At 31.2% G+C, this 26,672-nt stretch overlaps 3 protein-coding genes and 1 pseudogene across 6 annotated transcripts; 2 read left to right on the top strand and 2 right to left on the bottom strand.

Moving 5' to 3' along the window:
• Positions 1 to 648: 648 nt before the first annotated feature.
• Positions 649 to 15,349, top strand: LOC141721506 (DNA-(apurinic or apyrimidinic site) endonuclease, chloroplastic-like; annotated as a pseudogene).
• On the bottom strand, positions 6,007 to 8,929 carry LOC141721504 (uncharacterized). 4 transcript variants are annotated; one of them, XR_012574766.1, is made up of 5 exons: positions 8,758 to 8,928; positions 8,625 to 8,664; positions 6,523 to 8,502; positions 6,309 to 6,435; positions 6,007 to 6,211 (listed from the first exon to the last, which is right to left on the bottom strand). XR_012574766.1 is itself a non-coding variant. In XM_074524453.1 (5 exons), the coding sequence occupies exons 2-4, from the start codon at positions 8,632 to 8,634 to the stop codon at positions 6,335 to 6,337; spliced, it is 342 nt and encodes a 113-aa protein (XP_074380554.1). In that variant the 5' UTR covers positions 8,635 to 8,664; positions 8,758 to 8,929; the 3' UTR covers positions 6,007 to 6,211; positions 6,309 to 6,334. The 4 variants fall into 4 exon arrangements, 2 of the variants coding, with proteins under 2 accessions (XP_074380554.1, XP_074380553.1); XR_012574765.1 differs by having other exon boundaries at positions 6,341 to 6,435; XM_074524453.1 differs by having other exon boundaries at positions 8,272 to 8,502; positions 8,758 to 8,929.
• Positions 15,350 to 22,374: 7,025 nt separating the features above from the next.
• Positions 22,375 to 23,320, top strand: LOC141717284 (ubiquitin-conjugating enzyme E2 14-like). The gene has a single exon (XM_074519373.1). The coding sequence runs from the start codon at positions 22,629 to 22,631 to the stop codon at positions 23,133 to 23,135; it is 507 nt and encodes a 168-aa protein (XP_074375474.1). The 5' UTR covers positions 22,375 to 22,628; the 3' UTR covers positions 23,136 to 23,320.
• An 836-nt stretch (positions 23,321 to 24,156) lies between these two features.
• LOC141717283 (dolichyl-diphosphooligosaccharide--protein glycosyltransferase subunit 4A-like) lies at positions 24,157 to 24,494 on the bottom strand. Its single transcript, XM_074519372.1, has one exon. It carries the CDS (start codon positions 24,492 to 24,494, stop codon positions 24,381 to 24,383), a length of 114 nt encoding a protein of 37 aa, XP_074375473.1. The 3' UTR covers positions 24,157 to 24,380.
• Between the last annotated feature and the right edge of the window lie 2,178 nt (positions 24,495 to 26,672).

Raw genomic sequence — 26,672 nt, 5'->3', positions numbered from 1 at the left:
ATTTTAATATTTTTTAAAACCCAAATTGAGATTTGGTAAATCCTAAAATATTAAAAATATTTAGTAATTACAGTTCGGTTCCTAAACCCTAAATTGGAGTACGTTTTACTAATTTATTTTTAATATTTCTAAAACCCTAAAGAGTATTGTTAAATCCTAAAATGTTAAAAATTGTAAAATTATGGCCAATTTTTTAATATTTTTGAATTTACCAATTTTTAATTTAAATTTTAAAAATATTAAAATAATTATAAATATGAATAAAATACAAACAGAATATTCCTTGAAATAAAGTTCTGAGTTTGAAGAGATATCATTATCTACACGAGGTATGAAACAAAAATTGAGAAGACCCGTTTTTTGGATTTCTTTTCATAATTTGTTCCTATGGATTTATGAAATTACATTCGCGTCCATTCGGGGTCGTCCGGAAGTGAATCGGAGCTGACACGAATGGAACTCGGTTTCCGAATAATCGTAGTGGGTAATACACGATGTATGGAGCAAAGATTGGGCGTCCCATTTTTTCGAATATTTAAAATCATGAATCTACGTATTTACAACAAAACATGAATTAAAATTACATTTTGAATGTTAAAAAAATGGAAAAGCACCCGACACTTAATTTATTCGTACCGTATCAGATAACTGACATTTGGGGTTTTTTTTGTTCTCTCACCTGCCCTCTCAATATTCTCTTTTCCGACTCTCTCTCTCTCGTCACTCAAATCTCTCTCGCTCCTCGCTTTCTCTCCTCTCGACTCTCTCTCGGAAAGAATGGCTAATAATAGCAGCAGCAGCAGCAGTGGAGTGGCATCAGAGACCAGCAAACCCTAAGAACTCAATTGTATTCTTCCATATCACAATCGGTTCTATCCCCCCCAGGTCGAATTAAAATGGAACTCTTCGCTGATATCGCTCCCAAAACCGCCGAAAACTTCAGGTATATACACGTTTCCTATATCTATATCCCCTTTTTAGCTTCTTTTTTCCCATAGTGTAATTGCTTATATTACTTTCTGTATATATCTATAAATTGTTGTCAATTTTCTAATTAATACTTGTACTTTAGTTTAAGTAATACAATTCTCAATTCTTTTACTTTTAGTTTTTTCATAGTTGTAGGAATTGATTTTAGTGTTGTTCGAGTTTAGTTTTTAGGGTTTAGAATTTTTGTTAAAAGACAATCGTAATTCTGCTTTAGTTTGTAGCGAATTATTAATTTAGAGAGATATTGCTAGTTGTTGATTGTGAAATGCAGTTTTTGAGCTGTCTCATTTTTCTCATATACTTTTATGTAGAAATAGTCATTGTTGTTGTTGATCTTCCCTTTTTTGAGGACCTCTTTGTTTTTTCGGCTAAAGCTTCGAGGTGCTTAGTATCACTATTTAAAGTTATTGCTCAGTATAGAAGCTTCAAGGCGCTCAATATCACTATTTTTTTAGTTGTGTTGCTAAGTATAGTTAAGTAAGTCCTTGTTAAATGTATGTGCCACGCGAGATTGTTAATATGCGTCTATATCTTAGCTAATCAATTTAACAGTGATTATTTCTTACATTTTCGATCCAGATGGAACCTACTTCTTTATAACTCCTTTACAACTTTATTTTTGCCGTGTAGCATCTATAGTTTGCACTAACTCGTCGCTAACTCTTTTTTGTTTATTGATTTAGATTTTTAAGATTTTGTAATAAATTATATATTATTTTTGGAATGTGATTGTCTTGAAACAATTGCTGTAAGTTGCTTAGAAAATCTAAGGATAGAGAACTTGATTTTTTGGCAAGTTTATCAAGAACATGGAAAGACTGATTGCATTTTTGTTATTTGGCAAGTTATCAAGTTAGGTTATTTGGGCATTTCGGGTTTTTTTCCATGAAACACCCTCAAATATATACACACAGATTATACTTGCAAAGATCTAAAGAAATTAATGCCCAAGGAGTTGAACCCGATTTTCCCGGACCCGGCCCTGAATATGACCCGGGTTGTGGTGCTGGTGATGATAATGTGGTGGTTGAAATTTTGAAACTTGCTAAGAGTTTGCCTGAGAACAGGACATTAGGGGAAGTTTTGAGGCTTTATGAGGGTAAATTGGGAAAGACAGAGTGTGTGAAAGTGTTACTTTTGATTGGTGAAGACAAGGGTTTAGTGTTGAGCTGTTAGTATTTTTTCCAATTGCAAGAGCCTTCTTTGATTAGTGCCCGATTCTGATTTTCTGCGATAAATTGTTTGCTTTATAGTGAGTTTTATGTCTGTTTTGTTTATATTGAACTTAAAATTTGATTGTTGTTTTTAAAGTTTTTTGTTTTTATTGGTAATTGAATTGTGGTTTTATAAATTAATTGGTTTTACTAGTTTTGATATATTAGGTTTGGTTCTTTTATTGTTTTTGAGCATTTGCAAGGCAGTCTTAGTTTTTGGATTGGTGTAGACAAGGATTACTACTGTTCATGTATTATGCCCCAGTTCTTATAATTAGTTTGTTGTCGATATTTGCTCAAGTTGATTATAACTGATATTTCGTTAAGAAATTAAGCTGCAATAAGCGATAAAGTTTCCCCTTGGCCTTCTGGTGCTTAATTCTGTTAAACGGATGCCAAAGATATTGTCATCACTCATCATTCTCAGTGACTGGAAATTTCAATATTAAGCTGGAAAGCAGGGGTGCGGCACTTAGTTGCTGCACTACACTGCACTTGGTCATCTTCTCCAAGCTTGATGAGTGTGTAATTTTTGGAACCAAATTTATTTTCCTTTTGGGTCCCACTAACTATATTAGTGTGTTTAAAAAAAATTATATTAATGTGTTTATGATATTCACAATGTTATAATCCGTGTTTGCCAGTTCCAATCCCCAAAGCAAGTTTGGTAATAGTAGCTGTTGGCATCACTGCTGTGCAACCATGGTCTAGTCTTTTTACCTTTGAATTTATTAAACATGTTTTGGGATATTGAAGCTCTATTGGTTTTTGGTTAGCCTTATATCTTTTATTTGTTAAATTTATGTTAGCATGTTTACCCTATAATTTAACTATGATACCCTGTTATCCTTTGCAGGTAGAGAGTATAGTTTTAGGTATTATTTCAATGCTTTCGAGCCCAAACGACTAATCTGTAGCAAATGTAGAAGTTGCGGTAATGTCTAGTTACTTTTGCTATCTTTTTCAACTAATATTTTGATAGTTCCTTCTTTTTTCTTATTGATTTTAGAAGTAACTTTTAAAACCGACATGTATTTCGTTTTGGCTTCTGTACACAATAAGTATTTATATACTCTTTATTAATAAGCGAAATTTTATTTTATTGCGGCACAAAAGTACCAAAGTATCAAATTTTGGTACTAACCTAACACAAATCGACTTCTTTCTCTTTAAACTTTGTTTTCAGCACAAATTGACTTGTAGACTTTATTTTCTACTAGTTACTGTACATCCTAGCGTCAATTTACTTTTACATTAGAAAATATTATTTTAAAAATAATTAAATAATAGTAAACGACTTTAGTGACATTTTATTAACTTTTAAACTGAAAATCAAATAAAAAAATAAAAAAAAAACAAATTTACAAATATCCGAATCCGAATCTGTTTTTTTTAAATAAACAAATTTTATGAAATTTACAAATTTAAATAAAAAAAAGTGATAAAATGTTCTCCCAGACATTTACAAATTTTTACAAATTTACAAATTTACAAATTTTTATTTTTTATATATGTTATTACTTATGTTATTAATATTACTTATGTTTTTCTATATTTTTATTTTTTTCCATTAATATAACTTGATGCTATTTTTATTTGTTATTTACATGATTAATGCTATTTTATTTTACTTATATTATTAATATGACGTATGTCTTTCTATATTTGTTATTTACATGATTGATAATTTTTTTTTGGTTATGTATATATATTTTGATATTGGTAGTCCTTTGTCATTTTGTGTATATTTGAGGGGACCCCTTCCTTACTTTTATTTGTTTGCATTTATTTTTTTCAATCGGTTGCTTCAAAGTTCAGATGCCTTCCTATATATTGTCCCTTTTTCTACCCAAGGGGGTTTTTTTGGTCAACCTTAATATACTAATCATGTCTTCCATAACCTCATTACGATTCTACCATATTTGATTAATAAACTTAACACTTAACATTGTAATAATGATACATAAATCCTGAAATTTCATGTAACATTTATTTTGTTTCAAAACTAATTTTGTTTTGAACTGAATTAGATTTGTATTGCATCAATAATTAATATTTTATAGAAAAAAAAGAATTTATTAATTTGAAAGAGTAAAACAAAAAACTAAAAAGAATCAAGTTGGAGTTGAAGCAAGTAAAATTGTTATCGAATTTCGTTTGATTTTATTTTAAAATAAAAAGGACAGTTGCGAATTTTACATCAAATAATCTATTCAATATAGGGTTTCTATTTTTTTGTTTAAATCATGAATCTATAGAATATTCCTTTATTTTAGACTAAAAAGTTATCATTTATTTTAAAATTTAACGGTCCTTTATAGTAATAATGTATTACTACTATATTGATATTTAATTATAAATTCGATTCATACTTTTGATAGTTGTCTAAATTTTAATTGAGATGTCAACTAATTAGATCTAAATTTACAATTTAGTGATAAGTTAATATGTATATTATACAACTATGATATAAATTACACCAAAAAAAGTTTTATTATGATGTATTGCTATTAATTAAAATTATTATGTTTATAATTGTTATTTATTAATGATTTAATGTCTATTACGTACTTTTGTTTTAAAAAAGATAAAAATTACTTTTCTCCCCCGAGTCCCGACAATAATAAAATTATCATTTTACTTTATTTATCATATATATAAGATATACAATATACAATATAGAACAATAAGTACATTTTTAAGGAATATGAAGATAGAGTTAAACAATATTAATAGAATAGATTATTTGAAAAATTATACTAACAAAGGTGCTGTTATTTGTTTTCTAGTTTATACATGTATTTGAATATGTTGTTAGATTTACCTCAGAACACATGTATGTTATTTTGAACATTTATTTATCGTTATTAATAGTGAAACTAATGTTTTTAAATTATAAGTCAAAATTTCAAAAAAAGAAATATTTTTACGAGGTAAAAATAAAACTCGAATAACTCGATAAGAACCCGATAACTCGAAAACATGTTAAAAACTCGATAAACTCGTAGGCTCGATAAACTCGATAAGGACTCGATAACTCGAAAATATTTGAAAAAACTCGTTAAACTCGAAAACTCGTGAAAAAACTTAACTCGTTAAGTTCGAAAACTCGCGAACTGCTCGAACTCGGCTCGTGTATTACCCGAGCCAAGCTCGAACACACAATTCAGGCTCGATTATTTTCAGGCTCGGCTCGACTCGATAAAAAAAAGCTCGAACTCGACTGTAAAAAACTCGAACTCGGCTCGACTCGGCTCGAATTACAGCCCTACAGACATCTTTAAACAAGCCCCAATCATTTTGGTTAAAGCTAAAAATTTAGCATTCTCTAAGACAATCTAAGTTCTAAGGACATAATTGTATACTAAGTCACTAATGTAACTTGTGTAAGGATGTAGATTTGGCCAAGGGAGAAACAGAACCTTTTTTATGCCAAATAAGGGAGTAACAGAACTACACGAGCTTCTGAATAAATGCCTTTTGCTTATCTAAAATCTTCTGTTATTTGATTAAACGTACACTCTTTTCATCCTGCTGTCATACCCATTTAATACTGCCAGTGACAACTATAAATTGAACGCAAAGCTACTGACTAAAAGAAAACAGAGAACAACATCATAATTCGCAGACCTTTAGTGTAACTAATTCACAGAACAACATCCGCTTCTTTGTATATTGCAGACTTACTACTTAAATCATGTTGCTAAAACTGAAGGCCTGAAGCTGCACATATTCAACTATCTACTTATAAATCCAGTTCATATAATAACAGTTATATATTATATATCCTAATGATGTCCTTTCTGAAACAAATTAAACATACAAACACTAATACTTCTGCATAATCCATTCTAATTTAACATTACATACAAGATCCCCTAAATAGTTACAGAAGTATATGAAATCATTTAACTTACAGTGCGTTGGCCTGAAATAATTCTGGAGACATGACTAAGTTTAAGGAGTTTCTCCTCTTTACCCGAGAACCAAATCAAGACGGACTCATCCTGTAAGCACAGCGATGACCCTATTAAATTTCTTCAATTTATTCATTACTTAACAAACTTCAATATAGGGACTTTTAATAACAAGAATGAAAGATACATAGTATGCAATATCAGATGAAAATGCTAAACCAGATTTGCAGGCCTGCTTATTTTAGAAGTCCAAATCCCATGCAGTATCCCAACCAATAGACGCACCATCCTCTGAAATTTTTCCGATTGATTTCCTATAAAAAAAGTTGAAAAGTGACAACCATTTTATGTTTTTTCATCACAAGTGCAGCGTAGTTAAATAGTAAAAAAGTAAAACTTGCCATCCTTGAGTTCCGGAAGCCAATCTTTTACACACATCAAAGTTTCAATCGATTCATCATTTAGAGAAGAACGAGTGTCCGTTATAATCCTGCGACACTTACTAAAAGAATTTTCAGATGCAACAGAAGAAGTAGGAATAGCTAATATATCCCGAGCCATCTGTGCAAGGACGGAAAATTTAGGTCCGTTAAGTTTCCACTAATTAAGAATGTCAAATTCCACTTCTTTCTCCATCGGAAACAACTTTTCTTCTAAATATTCTTTTCTTGTATTTTCTCTCAAATTACTACTTGCAATGAATTCCTGAAAACCCCTGACCATTCTCCACCACCTGCACTTGCACTACCATAACTTGTACCACCAGAATTTTCTATAGAGCCTCTATTACTTCCAAATTTTTCAGAATACTCATTAAAAATCTGAACCAAGAACTCACGTATTTCATCAACATGAAAGTCAGCATTAATATCATATATACCCTTGTAAGCATAGGAAACTCAACAACTTATTGCATTCTTCCCAATACTTATCAAATTTCATTTGCATTTTATAACCCATTGCACTAATCTACTCATCAGAAGATTCAGCCCACGTTTTAATGCAACTACGAATTTGAATCACATCAATAAAGTACAGATTTGCAGTTGGATATTTTACACCTGAATGTTTTTTCGTAATATCTGAAAAAATCTTTAAACGATCACACACTTTCTTTCCATTTTCCCATTCTAGTTCTGAAGGCAGAAATTTAAACTCAGGATCTAATTCTTTAAGACGCTCAATGGCTGGTCGAAGTTCAAGTGATGCCGCAATCATTTCATAAGTTGAGTTCTAACGAGTGTCAACATCATAAGGAATTCGTCTCTTGGAATTAAGTTTAGTTTGAGATAATGCAATGGTAAATTTCTCATCCCTTTGGGCAGAAGATCCGATATATTTTGCAGTTTTTTGAATTTTTTCAACTAAATGTTCAAGCATCTCTAACCCACTTCTAACAATCAAATTAAAAATATGCGGCACACAACGCATATGGAACATGTCACCATTGTGAACAAGTGCTCTTTTTCCGTTTAACCAATTTTTTATACCTAAAAGCATCCCTAGATTATTAGAAGCATTATCAACAACAATTGAGGACAACTTATTATCAATATTCCACTCTAATATTCTCTCTTTTAGCCACGCACTCAAATTAACGCCACCATGAGGATAAGGCACAACACGAAAAGAAATAACTCGTTTGTGCAATACCCAATCATCATCAATATAGTGGCAAGTAACACAAAAATAAGATCTATTCTGATGCTTTAGCTTCCACCCATCAGTGGTGAGACTAACTCTAGAAGTTAAATTTTCAATTTCCTTATAGATTTTATCTTTCTCAGCCGCATACACCCCTAGCAAGTCAGATTTTACGGTATTCCTAGACCGAAACTTATAAGAAGGCATCACATAAGATATCCAGAGACGAAAATACTCATATTCTGCCATTAGAAAAGGCAAATCATGTTTAGCGGTCATTTTAGCATATAAAGCCCTCTCAACATTAGGATCAAATTTATGAACCCCTAGTTTTGCCCGAGAATCCTCACCACTGACTTGTTTTCCTAACATTTGGGATACATGAACTTTTATTAATCTCATTCAACACGTTTTTGTGTGATTTTTTAAATGAGTTGTACCTTGATCACTTGCTCCATTAAAACATGTGTGACAATACTTACAAATAGCATCAACTTTTTTAGTACCTTTTGTGTCGATTTCAATAAGATCAAAATGATTCCAAACTTCTGATTTCAAAGGCTTCTTCCTTTTGGCCGGTTGCTCTTGTCCTTGATCATTTTTGGCAACTAAATTATCTTCTTGTGTAACAATTATGCAATCCAAATCACTGCCCTTAGAAACACTTTCGACACATTTGGATGATACCATGCCAACTGAACTTGATGATACACTTGGAGTTGAACTTGAGGCATGACCTGTAATTTTAAACACACATACATTCAAGTATAAACACACACACATGAGCAGATAAGCTAATTAAAAGTATAATAAAAGTTTAAAATTCAGAAAAGGTAAAAAAATAAATTAACAATTCTACCTTGTTCCATCGAGAAAAACCCTAAGCACAAAACTTAAATCTGCAAAAAATCAAAGATTCGAAATCATATTAAATTAACAATCTTCATATCATTTAATAAATCAGGATTAGGGAATAAACTGGGCAAACAAACCTCTTTAGTAAATTTTGCTTTTTTAAGAGAGAGAGTAATGACAAAATCCAGATGAAACAGTGAGATGAGACTTGAGAGTTGAGAGAGTAACGAAGGCGGCGACGATGAGTTGGGCGGCGATGAAGTTGAATATGGAACGAGTGAACGACTAAGGGTTTTGAGCCTTTTGAGTTTTGACTAATTAAGTATAAAATAAAATGTTATAAGTTACTATCTATTATGAAGTTTAATTTAATTAGACACCCCAACAGCCCAACTTACTTTATTTTATATAAATATGATGATTTAATTATTTTAAATATAATATATAAAATTAAATATATTATTTATTTATTTATTTATTTTCGGATTCGAATATTTTCGGATACGGATGTGCCCATATCCGTATCCTAAATATTTGGATTCAGATACGGATAATATCCGTTTTATTTCGGATACGGTTAATATCCGTTTTTTCTTGAATAAGGATACGGATTTTTCGAACGGATATCGGATTTTTTGAATTTTTTTGACAGACCTAATTTAATCTCAACTAACACGAAGTGACTTATAATCTATGTAGACTTTGTTTTCACTTTAATTTTTATTTGTTAGTGTTTTGAACCTTACATTATATCAGATATCGACTTGTTTATTACTTAAACATGTAACAAACAACATGACCCAAAATGAAATTCTCACTGGTTATTTTCCAAGAGTTCAAACAAACAAGCTCTCTTCACTGGATTTTGCTTATACAAATTTCTTAAATTTCTCAGGTAACCTTTCAGCCTCACTGACTAGAATGCAGCTTAGAGGAGGCTATTTCTCAGGTAAGTTGATAAGAGAAGGGTGGAGACTTTGACTAAGAGAAGGGATTGTAGAAACAGTACGACGAACTATCAACAAATTTTTGGAATTAAATAACGAAACAAAAACTAAACTAGGAAGGGGATTGACAGTAGTCCAACAGTTGGACTTGGAACTAAAAACCTTAACCATAGTATTACTTCCAGACTTTCAATCCTTGGAATAACATTTTAAAGGAGAAAACCTTACAATCATTAAGAAGATCGTCATAACCAAATCTATAAAGAATATAAGAGTCATCAAACTAATAAACATCTACAAGAAGGTTTCTATATCTTCACGTGTTTGGATTCCACAGGAAAAGGAAAGATAATTAACCCTAAGCACGAACCAACAATTTCAACATTGCTACATGTTTTTGGGATAATTCAGATCAGTAGAACCACAAGAAGAAGTTTGATTGTTTAGCAATTGAGCCAAAAAACAGTTCTTAATCACAAACAATCATTAATCACATTGCTTCATGATTTTAACGTTGTCTCCCTTTAATGTTATTTTAAGGATTGGAAGTCTGGGGGTAATATTATTGTTAAGGTTTTTAGTTCCCAAGTCCAATTGACTGCTGTCAATCTCCTTCATAGCCTAGTTTTTGTTCCGTTTTTTGATTCGGGAAAGTTTGTTAATGGTTCGTTGTACTGGTTCTACGATCCGTTCTCTGAGTCAAAGTCTCCACCCTCCTCTTATCAACATACTCGAGAAATAGCATATAGTGTGTCACTACTACTGTTTCCAAGAGTTCTCCGGCTAAACGGACATAAAACGGCGTGAATAAGGCACCGGTAGAGAAATCATTGCGGAATCTAATTCCAAGCTACTTGAAAAAAAAAAGTATATCAATAAAATCTAATAAGGCAACAGGTTTTGTATTCGGGAACTCAATTTGTTTTCCCCATTGTGGTTGAGACAACTGAAATATTTGTTTTTCAATTATTTATTATGTTTCTAGTTAGTAAACCCCAACTGTGGAAAGGAAGATGTTGCAGCTGTTATTGCTGAAGCTGATGGAGCATCGGAGATAGTTGATCTTTAGAGAACTAGGGCGAGCCCTGGACTGTTCTTACACACAAGAAGCCACAGAAAGGGTGGAAATCTTACAATCCACGAACTATGAGGAAGCCTCCTCTTACCGCTGACACAAAGCATGTTAAGATTATGTATTGGAATGTCAACGGCATAAGAGCTTTACCGAAATTGGAAGGATTTTCTGCACTGCAACTTGTACAAAGGGAAGACTTTGATGTCTTGTGCTTGCAAGAAACTAAATTACAGGCACGTATTTTCTAATTCCTGTAATCTCGATATCCCAAGTGCATAGTCTAGGGCATACTTGCTAATAGGTTGATGGGGTCAGGTTATCATTTTATCAAAGGGATGATTCGTGGCTCGAATTGACACTTAAGTAATCCGTGCTGCTTAGCTGTAAATTGGTATATATTGAGATGCTTATGACAATAATCTATGTACCGATGTAATTGAGGATGAACGAATAACTTCAAGAGCAAGCTCCGTTTTATGAATATATCCATTTTGCAAAAGCTGTTCTTTTTGAATGCGCATAACATGCCCTATAAGTGACCCAACGTTGTCTCAATACATTTTGTTTAGCAGGACGGGTAATCATTGTTAGACAGTAGTCCCAGTATTTTTATTAGAAGAAAATGAGATCATTGTTACACAACATATGGATAAATACACAAATTATGAGATGGACGTCATGCAATATGAGTTACTTAGTGTTTTGTTTTTGAACTAACCCAGATATGAGTATATGACATTAAAGTTGCAATAATTGTTGTATCTGTTCCTGAGTTACATAAAAGACAGTTCTGGGATTTGATATTACAGTGAAATTATGAAATCTAAGTTATCAAATTTCTCCTTTCAAAACAGGAGAAAGATGTTGAGGCAGTTAAATGCTCTTTTCTTGAAGGATATAAAGATAGCTTTTGGACATGTAGTGTCTCTAAGCTTGGGTATTCTGGCACTGCAATTATCTCAAGGGTACGACATTTTATCAGAAGCTTGTCTTTAAGCTGTTAGAACTTGTTATGATAGGTCATGAATAATTTTCTTGTCTGGTTTAAAGCTAGTATTGCGTCTTTGAGTTTATTCATATCTGTTTCTAATTTTCTGGCCACGGGATAATGACACCTTTGTAACCTAATGTATTTGGCCTTGGGGAGAAGAGTTTTAAATTAACACTTTGTGCTTCATTGTTTGCGCAGTAGCCACACTTCAAAGTTCTTTATTAATTCTTAATAAGACCAAAAGAATGTTCTTGTAGTCGTTTAAACAAATAGTATCCCACAGCTGATCAATTAGGTTGCATTCACTTGGTGGAAGGAATAAATTCTGAAATGAATTGTAGACATTTATAAACAAAGACTCATCCTTTTATGTAATATACAGCAACCGTATCTAAAGTTTCTTCCTTTACGGTTAACCAATAAATGATATTCTCTTTCTTCCGCTTATATCTTTTAAAATTCTAATCATAAGATTCACACTCTCATCTTATTCATCTCTTTCCTGCTTAAATTTTCTTCACAGTTTTTGTTTTAATCCCCCTACAGTAACAGGTGCTATGCATGCTGTGGTGACGGTGTTGTAGATACTTGATAGGTGTATTGGCGGCTATCCATTTTGTTTCTTGTAGCCTTAATTGTGATTAATTCATCTTAAAGACATATGTGATGTTCATGTTCACTATGATCATTGACTTAATACTTAGATTCCGAAATTGAAGTTGTAATAAACATGATGGAACCGCCTAACCTGATTTTGGCCTTAAGGATTAGATGCTAAAATGAAAAATTAATCCTGATAGTTGCAAGATTTCATCGTAGTTATTGCATGGCATATTTCACGTACAACATTTTGTTCGATGTTCCGTGGTGCTATCTGGACTTATTATTTGAGCTATCAGTTAAAAGTTGTTTCTGAATATTTATATCTTATCATCCTTGATTGTCTATTTTGATGCATCTGGCAGATAAAACCACTTTCAGTGAGATATGGCCTTGGCATATTGGATCATGATAGTGAGGGACGTCTTGTGACAGTAGAGTTTAATACTTTCTATTTACCATGTGGATATATGTTCCAGATGCAGGAGATGGTCTAAAAAGATTGGCAAGTGACATGGCAGTACTAGTTGATCCTTTACTTGGTTCCTTCTTTATTTTTCATATTTGAGGCAGATGTAGTTCATCTTATATCCAGATATACTTTGTGAAAAAAGTAGATCTGCACTAATTATCTTTTTTCCCCTAAATCTAGTCATATAGAGTTACTGAGTGGGATACTTCTCTGAGCAATTACATGAAAGTAAGTCTTGGCTTGAATATTATATTTTATAGAAAGTTTCAATAGCTGCATACATTAACATGAGTCTCTAGCTTCTCCCTTTCACATGCGGAAGATTTGTTATATTTATAGTGTTTATATGCGTGACGGATGATTTAGCTTAGTCATGACCAATTTATCTTGTATCATATGTTAACTGACAGCTTACATGTGAGTTCTTGTAGAATATAAATTTATCTTATAATTTTTGTTTTCCTCTTTTCATGATTCTTAGTTTTAACAATGATACACAGATGTAGGAGAAAAGTGAAAATCTTGCAAAAGCTAACACTTATTCATTAAAAATAGATGTAGATCTTTGATTTCTCGATCCTTTACCTACTTGTTTTTTCCTTGTCTTCAAATTCTGTGTAACTTATGTGATTTAAAAAAAGATTCGACACCCACCTGTTTCTCCTGTGCTTGATCAACGTCTATTGGTTAAATTAGAAAACTATGTACTTCTGTTATTTTGTTGATTTGATTTTGTGTTGATGGCCTCTCTTACCTTGTACAGGAGCTAGAGAAGGCAAAAAAACCTGTCATTTTGACTGGAGATTTGAACTGTGTGCATGAAGAAATCGATATTTTTAATCCTGCGGTAAAGTTCAACAGTTACCCCACTGTTTGTTTTTACATCAAAAGGCAGATATTACCTCTATTGTAATGATGAGATGCATACCACCTATCTATGTTTATGCAAATCCTGGTCGGTCATATCTAGTATTCGGAGCTACAAATTTTCCAAATTTAACACACAATAATTATAAAAGTTACGCATAAAAGACCAGAGTTCTTGCCCGTGCACTATACATAGTAGTAAAACTCAAGTGTTAAGGTGCATATCTTAATGGGTTACTGGCCTTTTTAAAATATGAGAGGCATAAAGAGCCACCATAGTATTGTTCTTAATAGAATTGGAAAGTTGAAAAAAAATCGTAATTCTGTTCCAAAAACATCATTGGATTTAGTTTTGTATTGTCAGTTGACACAACCAGTTCATATCATCTATTGCTATGTAGGGAAATAAAAGAAGTGCTGGTTTTACAATTGAAGAAAGGCAGTCATTCGAAATGAATTTCTTGAGTAAGGGATTTGTCGACAGGTTTAGGAATCAGCATCCTGGTGGTGTTGGCTATATTTACTGGGGTTACAGGCATAATGGGCGCAAGACAAATAAAGGTATTTTTAATTCTGTATTTTCTACAAGCCATTTTTCATGGAGAGCGTGCGCACACATAACACATTGGTAGGTTAAAATAATAATTTACTTTAAAAACACTCAAACAGCGAATTTATAAGATAGGAGCGAGGTAACTGTTGGACCAAATCCCTTCGATTGTTTTAAAACATATTTTCTTCCCTGTAAAACTTTGAGTTTTTGATGATTTTGTATAATTTTTATGTTGGTAAGTAGACTTTATGATTCAAGTAGATTGCCACTACCGCACTTGGGGTTCGGTAAAATTTGAAAGTTGCCAACACTTCCCTAACATATAACTAATGGTTGAATCAATTAAGGCTTAGGGGAAAAACTAAAGCAACGTAACAACGCTATATCAGGAGGAGATGTTAAGCAATTACCTTTTACTCTCCCTGGTATAGCACCGCCGTGTTTTTAATGGAACTGCACTTAAAATGAACCCTCTCTGTTTACGATTCTGATATCTTCTTGAACAGTACAGGATGGCGCTTGGATTACTTCCTCGTCTCAGAGTCCATCTCCGATAGGTTTATGACTCGTATATTCTCCCAGATGTCGGGGGGTAGTGATAATTGTCCTATTGGTCTTATTTTTACTCTTTAGGTTAGGTAGGATTATTTACTATTTAATTTCTTGGCTTATAATATAATATAGTGACCTGGAGGAAAACTTTATCATATCTGCAGCATGTCGCATGACATTTTTGTGTAAATCATCTGCAGAATGAATATTTTGTTAAACCTAACATAGTTGTACATGTACTTGGATATGCATAATGCATCACCTGTATGTGCTTCGGTAGACCCTCTGGATGGGATGAAGTACTCTCTGTTGTGCAAATTTTCCTTCAAAGCTTTGCAGTGGCATTTACCTAAGGATTAGTGAGCTATGCTGACATAAATTATGGACGTTCAATTTGCGGTGCAAAGTATGTCAGAGTCTTATACTCATGTCTCTCAAAAACTGGGGACTCAGGAAGAAAGAGTTTTCTTGACAAAGCTTTGGCAGCATTTTCATTTTTTTTGAACTTCGCAGGATAGCTGGATTGCATAAATTGGTTTTAAGTATTCAAATGCGCACTTTAAAATGCTGCCCCTGTTTCGGATCTCACCAGAAACTATAATACTGTATTTTATGTCTCTCTTAAACTCTATGATCATAATATTTTATGAAAGAAAGAATTACTAAAGAATAGATTATCATGCCATAAATGATATAGTAAGTAAAAATAATGCGAATTTATTTTTATCAGTTTGTTTCAATTTTGTGTAAAATATAATCTAGCCCATAATTATTCAACTCCCACATTTTATTGTTAAACCTTTATTGGAAACACAAGAATCGTAGGTAGTGTTACAGACTACAGTATATTTCAGATAACATTCTCTTCTTTTTTTCGGCTTATCCATATTATATATCTACTAGCTTAAAACCTGTGTTGTACGGATCACAAAGATTTTTTTTAATATTATATTATTTTGTGAAAAAATTTGAATTCAATTCCTAATTTTGTTCATTTAAAATTTTAAATGATATGACTTCATAATAATTATATTAGTGGACATATATGTTCATAACTTTCTTGAACATTTAACTTATTTAAAATGATAGCATTGATAAGGAAAAAATGAAATGTTGTTATAATGAAATTATATTTTATTGTGTGTAAAAATATTATGTCTCCATTATGGTCGGACCTTAAAAAATATTATTTTAGCATGGTGATTACTTAATCGATTATCTATAATTCTATAAAATATAATTGAAAAAGACTATACGACTGATCGAATGATATAGTTTTATTGATAATTCTATGTGTATTTTAAAAAAAATATATTTATGTTTAAATTAAAATTTGATTTTTTAGTTCACATAATAGGATACGAATTATACTTAGTCTATTATTAATTTGATTTATCTCAAATCAGTGGTTTACATTATTTTATTTTAACTCGATGCTTAATACACCGACCAAATCAAACTAATTATATTTAGTTTAATTTTAATTTTTTTAAAGTGTGGATTAATAAGATAATTTTTTTAAAGTGTGGTTTACATTAGTATATATGATTTTGTTTTTATTGGTCGAATTTTATTTTTATTTTAATTTTGTGTTAGTCTGAATCAATTGTATAATGTATTTTTTTATCCTGGATAAATAAAATATATTATTTTGTTTATCCAAGTTCATTAGTATAATTTTTTTAGGAGGATGGATACTATTATTATTTTATCTTAGCCCGATTCACATGATATATAAACTAAATCCTAATAATTATATTTAGTTTGCTTAAATTTAATTTAGTCCGAAGTAACAAATTAGAATAATATAGAACTCGATATAAATTAAATTATAAATTGGTAGAAAAAGTTGAATTTAATATAAATTATAATGATATAGAGTTTGATATAAAATAAAATTGAAATTGGTAAAATAATAGAGTAAGTTGACTTCAATATCAATTACAATTAGAATTAGAATTGATCGACTTAATAATTAGAATTAGAATAATTAAGTGAGGGTAATTAAGTAATTTCAGTAAGTACCGACCAACCGACTACCAAATTTTTAATATTTCGTCTATTATAATATAGTTAAATTATAAATTGGTAGAACAAGTTGAATTTAATATAAATTATAATGATATAGAGTTCGATAAAATAGAATTGAAATTGGTAAAGTAACAGAGTAAGTTGACTTCAATATCAATTACAATTAGAATTAGAATTGGTCGACTTAATAATTAGAATGAGAATAATTAAGTGACGGTAAGTAAGTAATTTCGGCAAGTATCGACCGACCGACTACCAAACTTTTAATGTTTCGTCTATTATAATATAGTATAGATGAGCCGAAATTTGAAACCGAATTAGTATCGGAAAAATGTCTAAATCATTTACAAATTGAACCGATTTGACTAGGTTGCCTCATAAAAATAGAAAATTATAAAAATATATGTTTCTCGTCCCGATATATATAATAAACAAATATATATATATATATAATATTAAAGATGAAACATTAAATGTTTGATTGTTGGTCATTGATCACTCAATCAAGAGTCGTCAGATCAAATCGATAATAACCGTTAGATTTATTCTTTAAAAATAGTATTATTTAAAAGATATAAAGTTCGAATCCAGCCAGCAATATATTAACATTATAAAAAAATACTATTCTTTATGAGGTATAAGGTTCTAATCTTACCAACAACATATTAAAATTAGAATTTACAAAATATAACGATAAAAACAACCGTGCATCGCACGGGTTATATACTAGTATATATTAAAGACGAAACAATAAAAGTTTGGTTGGTAGTTGGTCTGATCACCGTAATTATAATAATATTTAAAATAAAATACTCTCATAAATAGATTAATATTCACAATAAAATTATATAAATACAAATAGAATTATGGTTTTGATTTAAACAAGATATTATATAATATTAAATAAAATTATACTATTGATTCAATCCTAAATAAAAATTAAAAATAAATTACGTACAATTTGTTGGATTTGCATCGTCGGATTAAAATAAAATAATAAAGACTGATAAAAATTTTAAAGCAAATTTGTTTGGTCGATATAATGCCATTAGGCTAAAACAAAAAAATAAACAAACTAAAACAAAATAAATTGTAAGTAAATTCATTTGGTAGATATAATGTTATTACACTAAAATAGGCAGATATAATATTATTAGACTAAAATAAAATTATACATATTATCAATTCAGTCTAAAACATAATAATATTCATTTTAGGCTAAAATGAAATTAAACAAAAAATAAAATATAATTAGTTGGAACGGGTACGAGACTAAAACCAAGATTTGTTATCTCAGGCTAAAATAATATAATAAATACTACCAATCAAGCTAAAAAATATTTTATCAAACCGTGCTACAACATAATGCATTGGTCGATATTATATCATCATAATAAAATAAAATATATTATTTATTCGGTTTACAATAAAATAATATTTAACTAGAGCTAAAATAAAATTAAAAATAAATTAAATGTAATTATATGGTTGATATAACGGGCCTAAGGCTAAAACAAAATAATGCATATTTTTATCTATGCTTAAACTAAAATTTAATTCAAACTAAAGGTAATTATTATATTATTGATCCGTGTTAAAATAAAATTAAAGTCTGCCTAATTCGTTGTTAGATAAAATATAAGTTCAGGATTGTGGATAACGGGGATCCGAGCCTCATAGCCAGAATATTAAAAGTTTGATTGCAGATCTGTGTGTAAAATATTTGGATTTATATAAATACGGGTTTTTTAATTTCTCTAATATCCAAAACTATTTTAACAAAATAAAAATAGAGATGATTCCTTAGTTAGTATAATTGTGTCAGACTAAAATAAATCAATACATGCAAAAAAATTATACAAATGATTCGTGAAAAATTAAAATAAAAATAAAAAATAATTATACCAACTAAAATAAAATAATATGTATTTGTATTCGGGTTAAAATAAATTTTTTATTATTGATACATAAACTTTTTATCATTGATCCGAGTTTAAAAAATTAAAGCATAATAAATTTAAATATAATTAGTTAGATTTGTACGGTATACCAAAGTAAAGATAATTCGTTTACTATTTTGTGAGCTAAAATTTATCTTTCAATTAAAACATAATTATTTTTTTGTAAACACACCTATAAATTTTAACAAAACTAAACCTTTTAATCAGTGATATTTTTTCAAAAACTAAAATTTTACTAAATTATACACATGCATATTTAAAATAATTATCAAATTATGTTATCAAAAATTTCTAATAAATAAATTTCAAAAGTTAAAATTTCCACTTTAAAACTAAAATAAAAAATTATATGATATTAAAAAGAATCCGTGTATCGCAGGGGTTTTAGGCTTATATATATATAAGGGTGAGGTATGAGATCTAATCTCCACCGCATAAATTTAAATTCACTTTTAATCTGGACCACTCATTATATATTTCATTATCATCTCTAACTATCACTTCCTCCATCATCTCCTTTTTACTTACCACCGACCACTACCTCCAGCCACCATTTCTGGCCGTCGCCGACGACCACCACCACTGGCAGCCACCGGAAAATCACCATCATCAAATATAAATCACCACTGTCAAATCAAAAAATCACCTCCGGAAAATCAAAAATCAAAGCCAGAATACAAACTATCACCGTCATCAACCTAAAATCACCACATCCCACAACTATTTATGTCCACTAGATCCGACTACCAGCTCATTTCATAAACTCCGACCACCAATACCGGAACGAAAATCATCATATTAAAATCTAAATCACCAACAAATAAACTATAAACACCAAAACCGCACGCAAGGATTGACTCAGTTGGTTAAAGAGGGGATAACTATCATCTTGGTCACATGTTCGAATCCCACGGGAGGAGAATTTATAATTATGACTCCTGAGCCCGAACTTGTCGTTTAAATGCGGTTTACCTTCGTTCACGTGATTTGCAGGCTATTGCGTGAACCCGTAGGGTTTACCCAGTGCGCACACCAGAAGGGTAGCGGCTGCGGGTTAACTACGATAAAAAAAAACACCAAAATCAAATCACACCATCGAAAAATCATCAGACGACCTCAACTAATCCCAACAGTCATCATAATCTCTAATTAATCTAATTAAAACTACAAAGATGCTACACAACACAAAATAAAATTTGTGATAAATCAGATCTGAAAAGGACGAAGGCTAATGAAATTATTGTGATGGATAAGATTAATCGAATGCTGTGTAAATCTCTGTAGTCGTTGGTTTTCAAGTGAAAGTGATCCACAATTATTCCGGCCAACAAGAATATTTCATATGACGGTCATGGATGTCGACAGAGGTAAGTGATAAAGATGGGAAAAGGGGTTAAATATCAAAGTGGTCACTTAACTGAAGGCCATATATCAGTTTGATCATTAAATTTATCGGAATATCATTTGAATCACTAAAGTCATAATAAATATCGAACGAATACCTCAATATAGGTGCTCGGGAATTAAAAATTATTTTTATAGAGTTCTATATATTTTTCTTGAATTCTATTATAACCAAATGAAAATGTATGAATTCTAGTATTTTTGATAATATAGTGAGATTTTTAAAAATTGATCTAATATTTATTTTTAATTTTATAGTTATATTTTTTGATTTAAATAAAATAATTAGTAGATAAATTTTTAAAAATCTCACTAGATCATCTAAAATAATAGGAATTCATAACTTTTCATTTGGTTGTAATAGGATTGAAGAAACATGTATAAAACTCCATAAAATAATTTTTAATTCTCGAGCACATATTTTGAGGTATTCATTTGATATTTATTATGATACTCCGTTAAGTTTGTTGATGAAACTGATATATGGTATTTAGTTGAGTGACCACTTTGATATTTAACCCATGGGAAAAGTGTGGAAAGAGAGAGGGGAAGAAGGGGGAGAGGGGGATGATAGTCTGACGGGGCCGTTGGCGCAACGACGACAACAAGTGGCGGGCGGGAGAGGGACAGTGATGTCGATTAGAGAGATGGGGATGATAAGAGTTTGGTAAATGGGTGAGATAAGGCAATGCACAGATGAGATTAAAAGAAAATTAAAAAAATATATAAAATGAAGGGCTAAAATTAGATCTCATATCTTCTTTTTGGATGGATTCTCATTTGAGTAATTCCCCCCTGTCTCAAATAAATTTTTATAATTTTTTTTAAAAAATTATAATAATTTTAAAATGATTTATAATTTTATTGATCAATTTTTTATATTAGAATATAATATATATTTTAAACTTGTCATTCATTTACATCGTAAATCCATTTTTTTATCGTAGGTAACCCGCAGCCGTGTGCACTGGGTAAACCGTACAGGCACACGTAATAGCCTGCAAACCAGGTGAACCAAGATAAACCGTATTTAAGCGACATGCTCTGACTCAGGAGGCATAATCATAAATTCTCGTCCCGTGGGATTCGAACCTGTGACCAAAAGGATAGTTATCCCCTCTTTAACCAACGGTGCCAACCCTTGTGGGGTAAATTTTTAATATGATTTGATATTAAAAATATGAGATATTATCAATACTTTTAGATATTCCGAATTAGTAGTTTTTTTTTATTTAAAAAATATACTAAAAATACAAAATTATTATTTTTGATTATTTCCCGCTCCTCGTGAGAATTACCGTTCCGGCGAGGATCGTAATGAAAAGAATCCCATTTAGGATTCAAATTGTGTTCGGGGATCAAGGGCGCGAATAGTACTCCCCAACCCCGAAGTGACCCTGATGCATATCCTTACAAACAAATTTCAAATGTTTTTGTTATGATGATATAGTTTTGACCTTTTTTATTAATTAGGGTCATATAACTTACAATAAAAATCTAATCTCAAAATTCTCGGGATAAGTTAAAATCGAACTCTATGATAAAAGATAAGTTCTCACCACTTAAGTTATCTAATATTACTCTAATAATATGTGCGAAAAGAATAAGAAGTAAGACAATCGAGTGAAAGGTTAAAATAATTATTTATCGTATTCAAAAATTATTTCCGTATAGGTACAAATTCGTTCGAAATAATATTTTAATATATATGAGACTCGTGTCTCACACGGCTTTTTACGCTAAGGGGGCGTTTGGTTCATGTCGGGGAAACTAATTTAAATTGAGAAAGGGAAAACATGAGAAAGGAAAGCAATGACCCATAATTATTTTACGTGTTTGGTTCAGATCCAGAAACGGAATGAAAATTTATATGATTATATTTATTTTTGATTTTTTAATATTAAGCAATCTCAATATAGTAAAATATATGTATATTACAACAACCTAATATATTAGCATTATAATAAACAAACATATTTAAATATTTAATAGAACCATTAATTTTTTTAATAAATTAATATATAAATTTATATCAAGATTATTTTTAATTTATAAAATTTGAGAAATTTAGGGTAAACCTACTAGTAAAAAAGGGGAAAGGAAATAATTGTTTTTACTAAATAAACATCAACAAAAAGAATGAGCCTAATTTTTTCCATTTTCTTTTGTTGAATAACTCATACCAAACGCCCCCTAATTATTTCTTGAGTCGGCTGACATGCCTTGTATATTAGTCATTAGACGCGGTTGAATAATAAGTGGTAAGCAGTTTTCGAAATCTAGTATGATTTTGTACCTAATACAAAATCTTAAAACGTATATCGATTTATCAAGCAATTTCCTTAAAGAGTAGGTTTTTTTGCCTTTGGTGCTTGAATTCCAATTCAAATTCTATTTTGATAGTTGTCTATATCCTTCTAGGGTTTTAGTTTTTTTTATATCTTTTCCTTCTCTATATAAAGATCACAACTCCTCTTACAATAACATATTGTCACAGTTTTACGAAATCTCTTAGAGAGAAAATTCTGCTCTGCCTGGTGAGGAGAAACAATAACATGGCTTCAGCATCACAAGCTAACCTTCTTCTCCAAAAACAGCTCAAAGATCTCTGCAAAAACCCGGTAGACGGCTTCTCTGCTGGCCTAGTAGACGAAACAAACATCTTCGAATGGAGTGTTTCGATTATTGGACCAGAGGGAACATTATACCAAGACGGTTTCTTCAATGCTATTATGAAGTTCCCTGAAGATTACCCTTGCAACCCTCCGACCGTTACGTTTACTACAGATATCTGGCATCCGAATATTTATCCGGATGGGAAGGTTTGTATCTCGATACTTCATGCTCCCGGGGATGATCCTCATGGCTATGAGTCTGCTACAGAGCGCTGGAACCCTGTCCATACTGTGGAGAGTATACTTTTGAGTATTATATCCATGTTATCGAGTCCTAATGATGAGTCTCCGGCTAATGTGGATGCTGCTAAAGAATGGAGAGATCGAAGGGCTGATTTCAAGAAGAGAGTTGCTCGTTGCGTGAGGCGCTCGCAAGAGATGATGTAATCCTGGTGCTCTGGTTCTCTCTAAATTGCCCAATAATGCTAGTATCGTCACAAAACTTATGAATCTTTTTTACTATCTGCATTCGGATTTGATTTTATATGTGTTACACAAATACAGTATTTTCTTTTAATCTGTTTTATGTTTATTGTTTTAAGACTTAAAGCCTCGTATCCTATATATGAATTCTGGTGTTTGGTTATAATGATTGCTCTTATTAGAAAAACTACAGAGATGATTAGAATGTGATAACCCCAATGGCTTGAACTTGTATGAATAGCGATGAATGATCTATTGTCCTTCCAACAAACCAAGTCAGGACACAGTCTAAACTATCGACAGCAGATTATATAGGATTGAAAAAATCACCCATCTGAGCCGAAAAGCCAATTTATAAAGTGATGGCAGTGGGGAAATCATCATACATTCATCCCCATAGAGCCAATTTTGGGATTTGAAGAATGAGCTGTTCACAGCCTAGCTGTACCTCTTTCTTGAGATCTATCAATTCTCTCCCAAAGGGGTTGGATCTTATGTGAACACCAAAGTTTTTTTCATTGTTATGATATCACAGTAGGATTTTTGGTTTGATAAATAGATTCGATGTCAACTTCTGTAAAGCATAGCTACGTTCAAGCTTAGATCCAATTAATACTTGTGGAAAGACAGCTGCTATATTGAAAAAATAATCATAGTTCAGAGTTCAGAAAACACTTGCAGCCATAACTCATGATGATCTGAAAAGGCATCCGAGCTTTAATAAGAGGTGCTTACCACCAAGCTTAATTTTACATCTTCGCTCGCACAATATCTAGGCATGCTCACCGCAAACAAATTATATAATAGCTTTGTTTAGGGAGGGTTAGATACACGCAAATCTTACCTAGTTAGAAAGCGAAAAAAAGAACTCACTGATTAGATATAAGCTAAACTGATAATATCAACCAGATAGTCAACGTGCTAATTAGTTATGCAACATCATATGCAAAATTTATTTGAGTCAGCAGCACATGTTGTGTGCACATAAGATAAAATATACGTTTTTATGACAATTACCTCCTCAAATTTAACATAAGAAGAATGCAATGAAAATGCTAGAAAGATGGGTGTCAAACATTACAATAAGTTGGTAACAATTGTTTTCGTTTTCTACCACCATGTCCAAGACAAACTCTATGATAAACATGTTCTACTTTATGAAAAGTGATTCTCAAGACATCTCGATGCATCCACATCACAATCAACTACTTAGTTTCCCTCATACTTTGGTTCAGCCATCACAAAATGGTAGGCAATTACCGAAACAAATATGAATATGCCAAGAAAATTGGCAAAAAATCCCAAGTCCTGATCGTTAAACATCTGCAACGTAAAATTCAATTCATTAGAAAAAAAGTACACTATTAGATGGAATAAATATTTTAAGAGTTATCATGTCTAAAATAAAACTCTGACAGATATGCATATATATTGCAACCACACAAGTCATTCAAACTAGAGTATGTCATAAAAAAAATTACAATTTATAGGCTTTAAACAAATTGAGATATTTGTGCACTAATGATACCCGAACAAAATATATATTGGTGTAAATATTCTTCAGCATTCAAATTTGGAAGCAGCAGTTGAAATCATTGTTGTAATGTCGTTTCATACTCAAGTTGGCATCTAGAAAAACTCTAACCAAGTACTACCGCCATTAAATTGAGAGGAAGAAACAAAAGAGATATATATTACTGTTGTGTTTGGTTATGATGAATGAACCTGGAGGGATTAAAATCAGCTGTAATTTGAAATATAATATGGCTAAAGGTTGAAAAAATATATTTCTAGCAGTTTCAACTAGAACTCAAACTCCCCTACCTTTCCTCAATTACATTCCTAAAACATCAACTAGAGCTCAAACTCCCTCCACCTCTCAAACACCCCCGGCCTTTTATTGTTTCCCTCATTGTATTCCATTCCATTCACCCCAACCAAACACAACAAAAGAGATAGACGAACCGTCTTCAAGTCAAGATACTTACGATACCTTCACTCGACTGGATGCAAACTCTATTGACTAATAAGAGACTCTAGCAATATCAACCAAACACCAACCACCACAATGATATTCAACCGCGACAATGATATTCTTTTGGAAAACTTTTACACTACTATCTTACCAAACTACCAAACATTACCCCTGCGAAAATCCAATCAAATGCATACATGCCAAGTAAATTAGGAATTTAAAGAACCATATAGCAGCCTAAAAGACACTCGAATGCATAAGATCGGATCGTTGGTGGAAATCGGGAATGAATAGAAATCAATCGAAACTCGTGTGTTAAAAAAGGAACGAGTTACCCTGTTAATGAGAATAAGGTTAATATTCCAAAATAAATAACAGTCACATTTCGATTTCCGTTAACCGAGTTGAAATCCCGTAAACTGAACGCTCGTCGAAATTCGTAAAGATAAACGACTCTCAGTTAACATACAAATAAAGGGTATCATATCAAGAAATACTAAAATTCAAGAAGTCTCAACAATAAATTCAAGAATTAAAGAAAGGTGAAATAGGATAATATAGATACAGCGAAAAATGCAGGATAAAAAGACGAAATACACACCTTTTTGGTTTCCAAGAATTGAAGCTTCTTGTCGGAGGAGAGTGAAATTGCAAATTTTATGACCCGTTGCACTTGCACAAGACAGGTCAATTGTCAAAAACTCAAAAGAGTTAAATGGCGAAAAGATCACCCAACTCACGCTCAACTTATGAGTTGGTCATTTAATTTAAAAACCTTATATTTAGATCATCTCCGTAAGGGTTGTATTCAATTAAGATTTTAAAGAATTTTTTTGGATTCATGAAATCAAGAGCTATTTAATTTGGATTTTAAAAAATATTTTGAAATCTGATGGTATTGAAAAAGTCTTTTAAAATCTGAGTGTATTCAATTTAGATTTTAAAAAGTCTACTGAAATCTATGGGTATTCAATTTGGATTTTTAAAAGTCCATTAAAATCTGATGATATTCAAAAATCCGTGGATTTTTTTTTTGATTTGAAAAAGTTGTGGATTTGCTAGTTCATTTTTAATTTTTTGAAATCTCTTTAAAATATATGAAATTTTGAAGGATTTGTGGAAAACTTCACAAAATCAGCAAGACTCTACAAGATTTTTCCATCGACTTCGTAAAAGTCCACGAACAATCAAAATCAACGAAAATCTTCCAAAATCTATGAATTATTTTCAATCCTTTAAAATTTAAAATGAATATACCCCCTTAAATCAAAATATAAAGAACATGTCAAAAAATTAAACTCCAACAAACTCCTAATGTCTCTCAAAAATCTTAAGAGTCTCTCCTCTATTTTAAGATCCACTAGATAGCTCTTAACTTATTTTTATTAATAAAATATTCACATGCACATGTTTAATTTCAATTTGAAATATGAATAAAATATAATTTAGGAGGCAAAAGAAAGAGTATTGTTGGAATTGACACAATCACACAAAAATTTATGTCATTACTTGCTAAAAGTCACATT

This window comes from Apium graveolens, chromosome 4, assembly GCF_009905375.1.
Source record: "Apium graveolens cultivar Ventura chromosome 4, ASM990537v1, whole genome shotgun sequence".
Lineage (NCBI taxonomy): Eukaryota > Viridiplantae > Streptophyta > Magnoliopsida > Apiales > Apiaceae > Apium > Apium graveolens.
The sequence above is the reverse complement of the archived record's forward strand: the minus strand, read 5'-3'. Positions and strand labels throughout refer to the sequence as shown.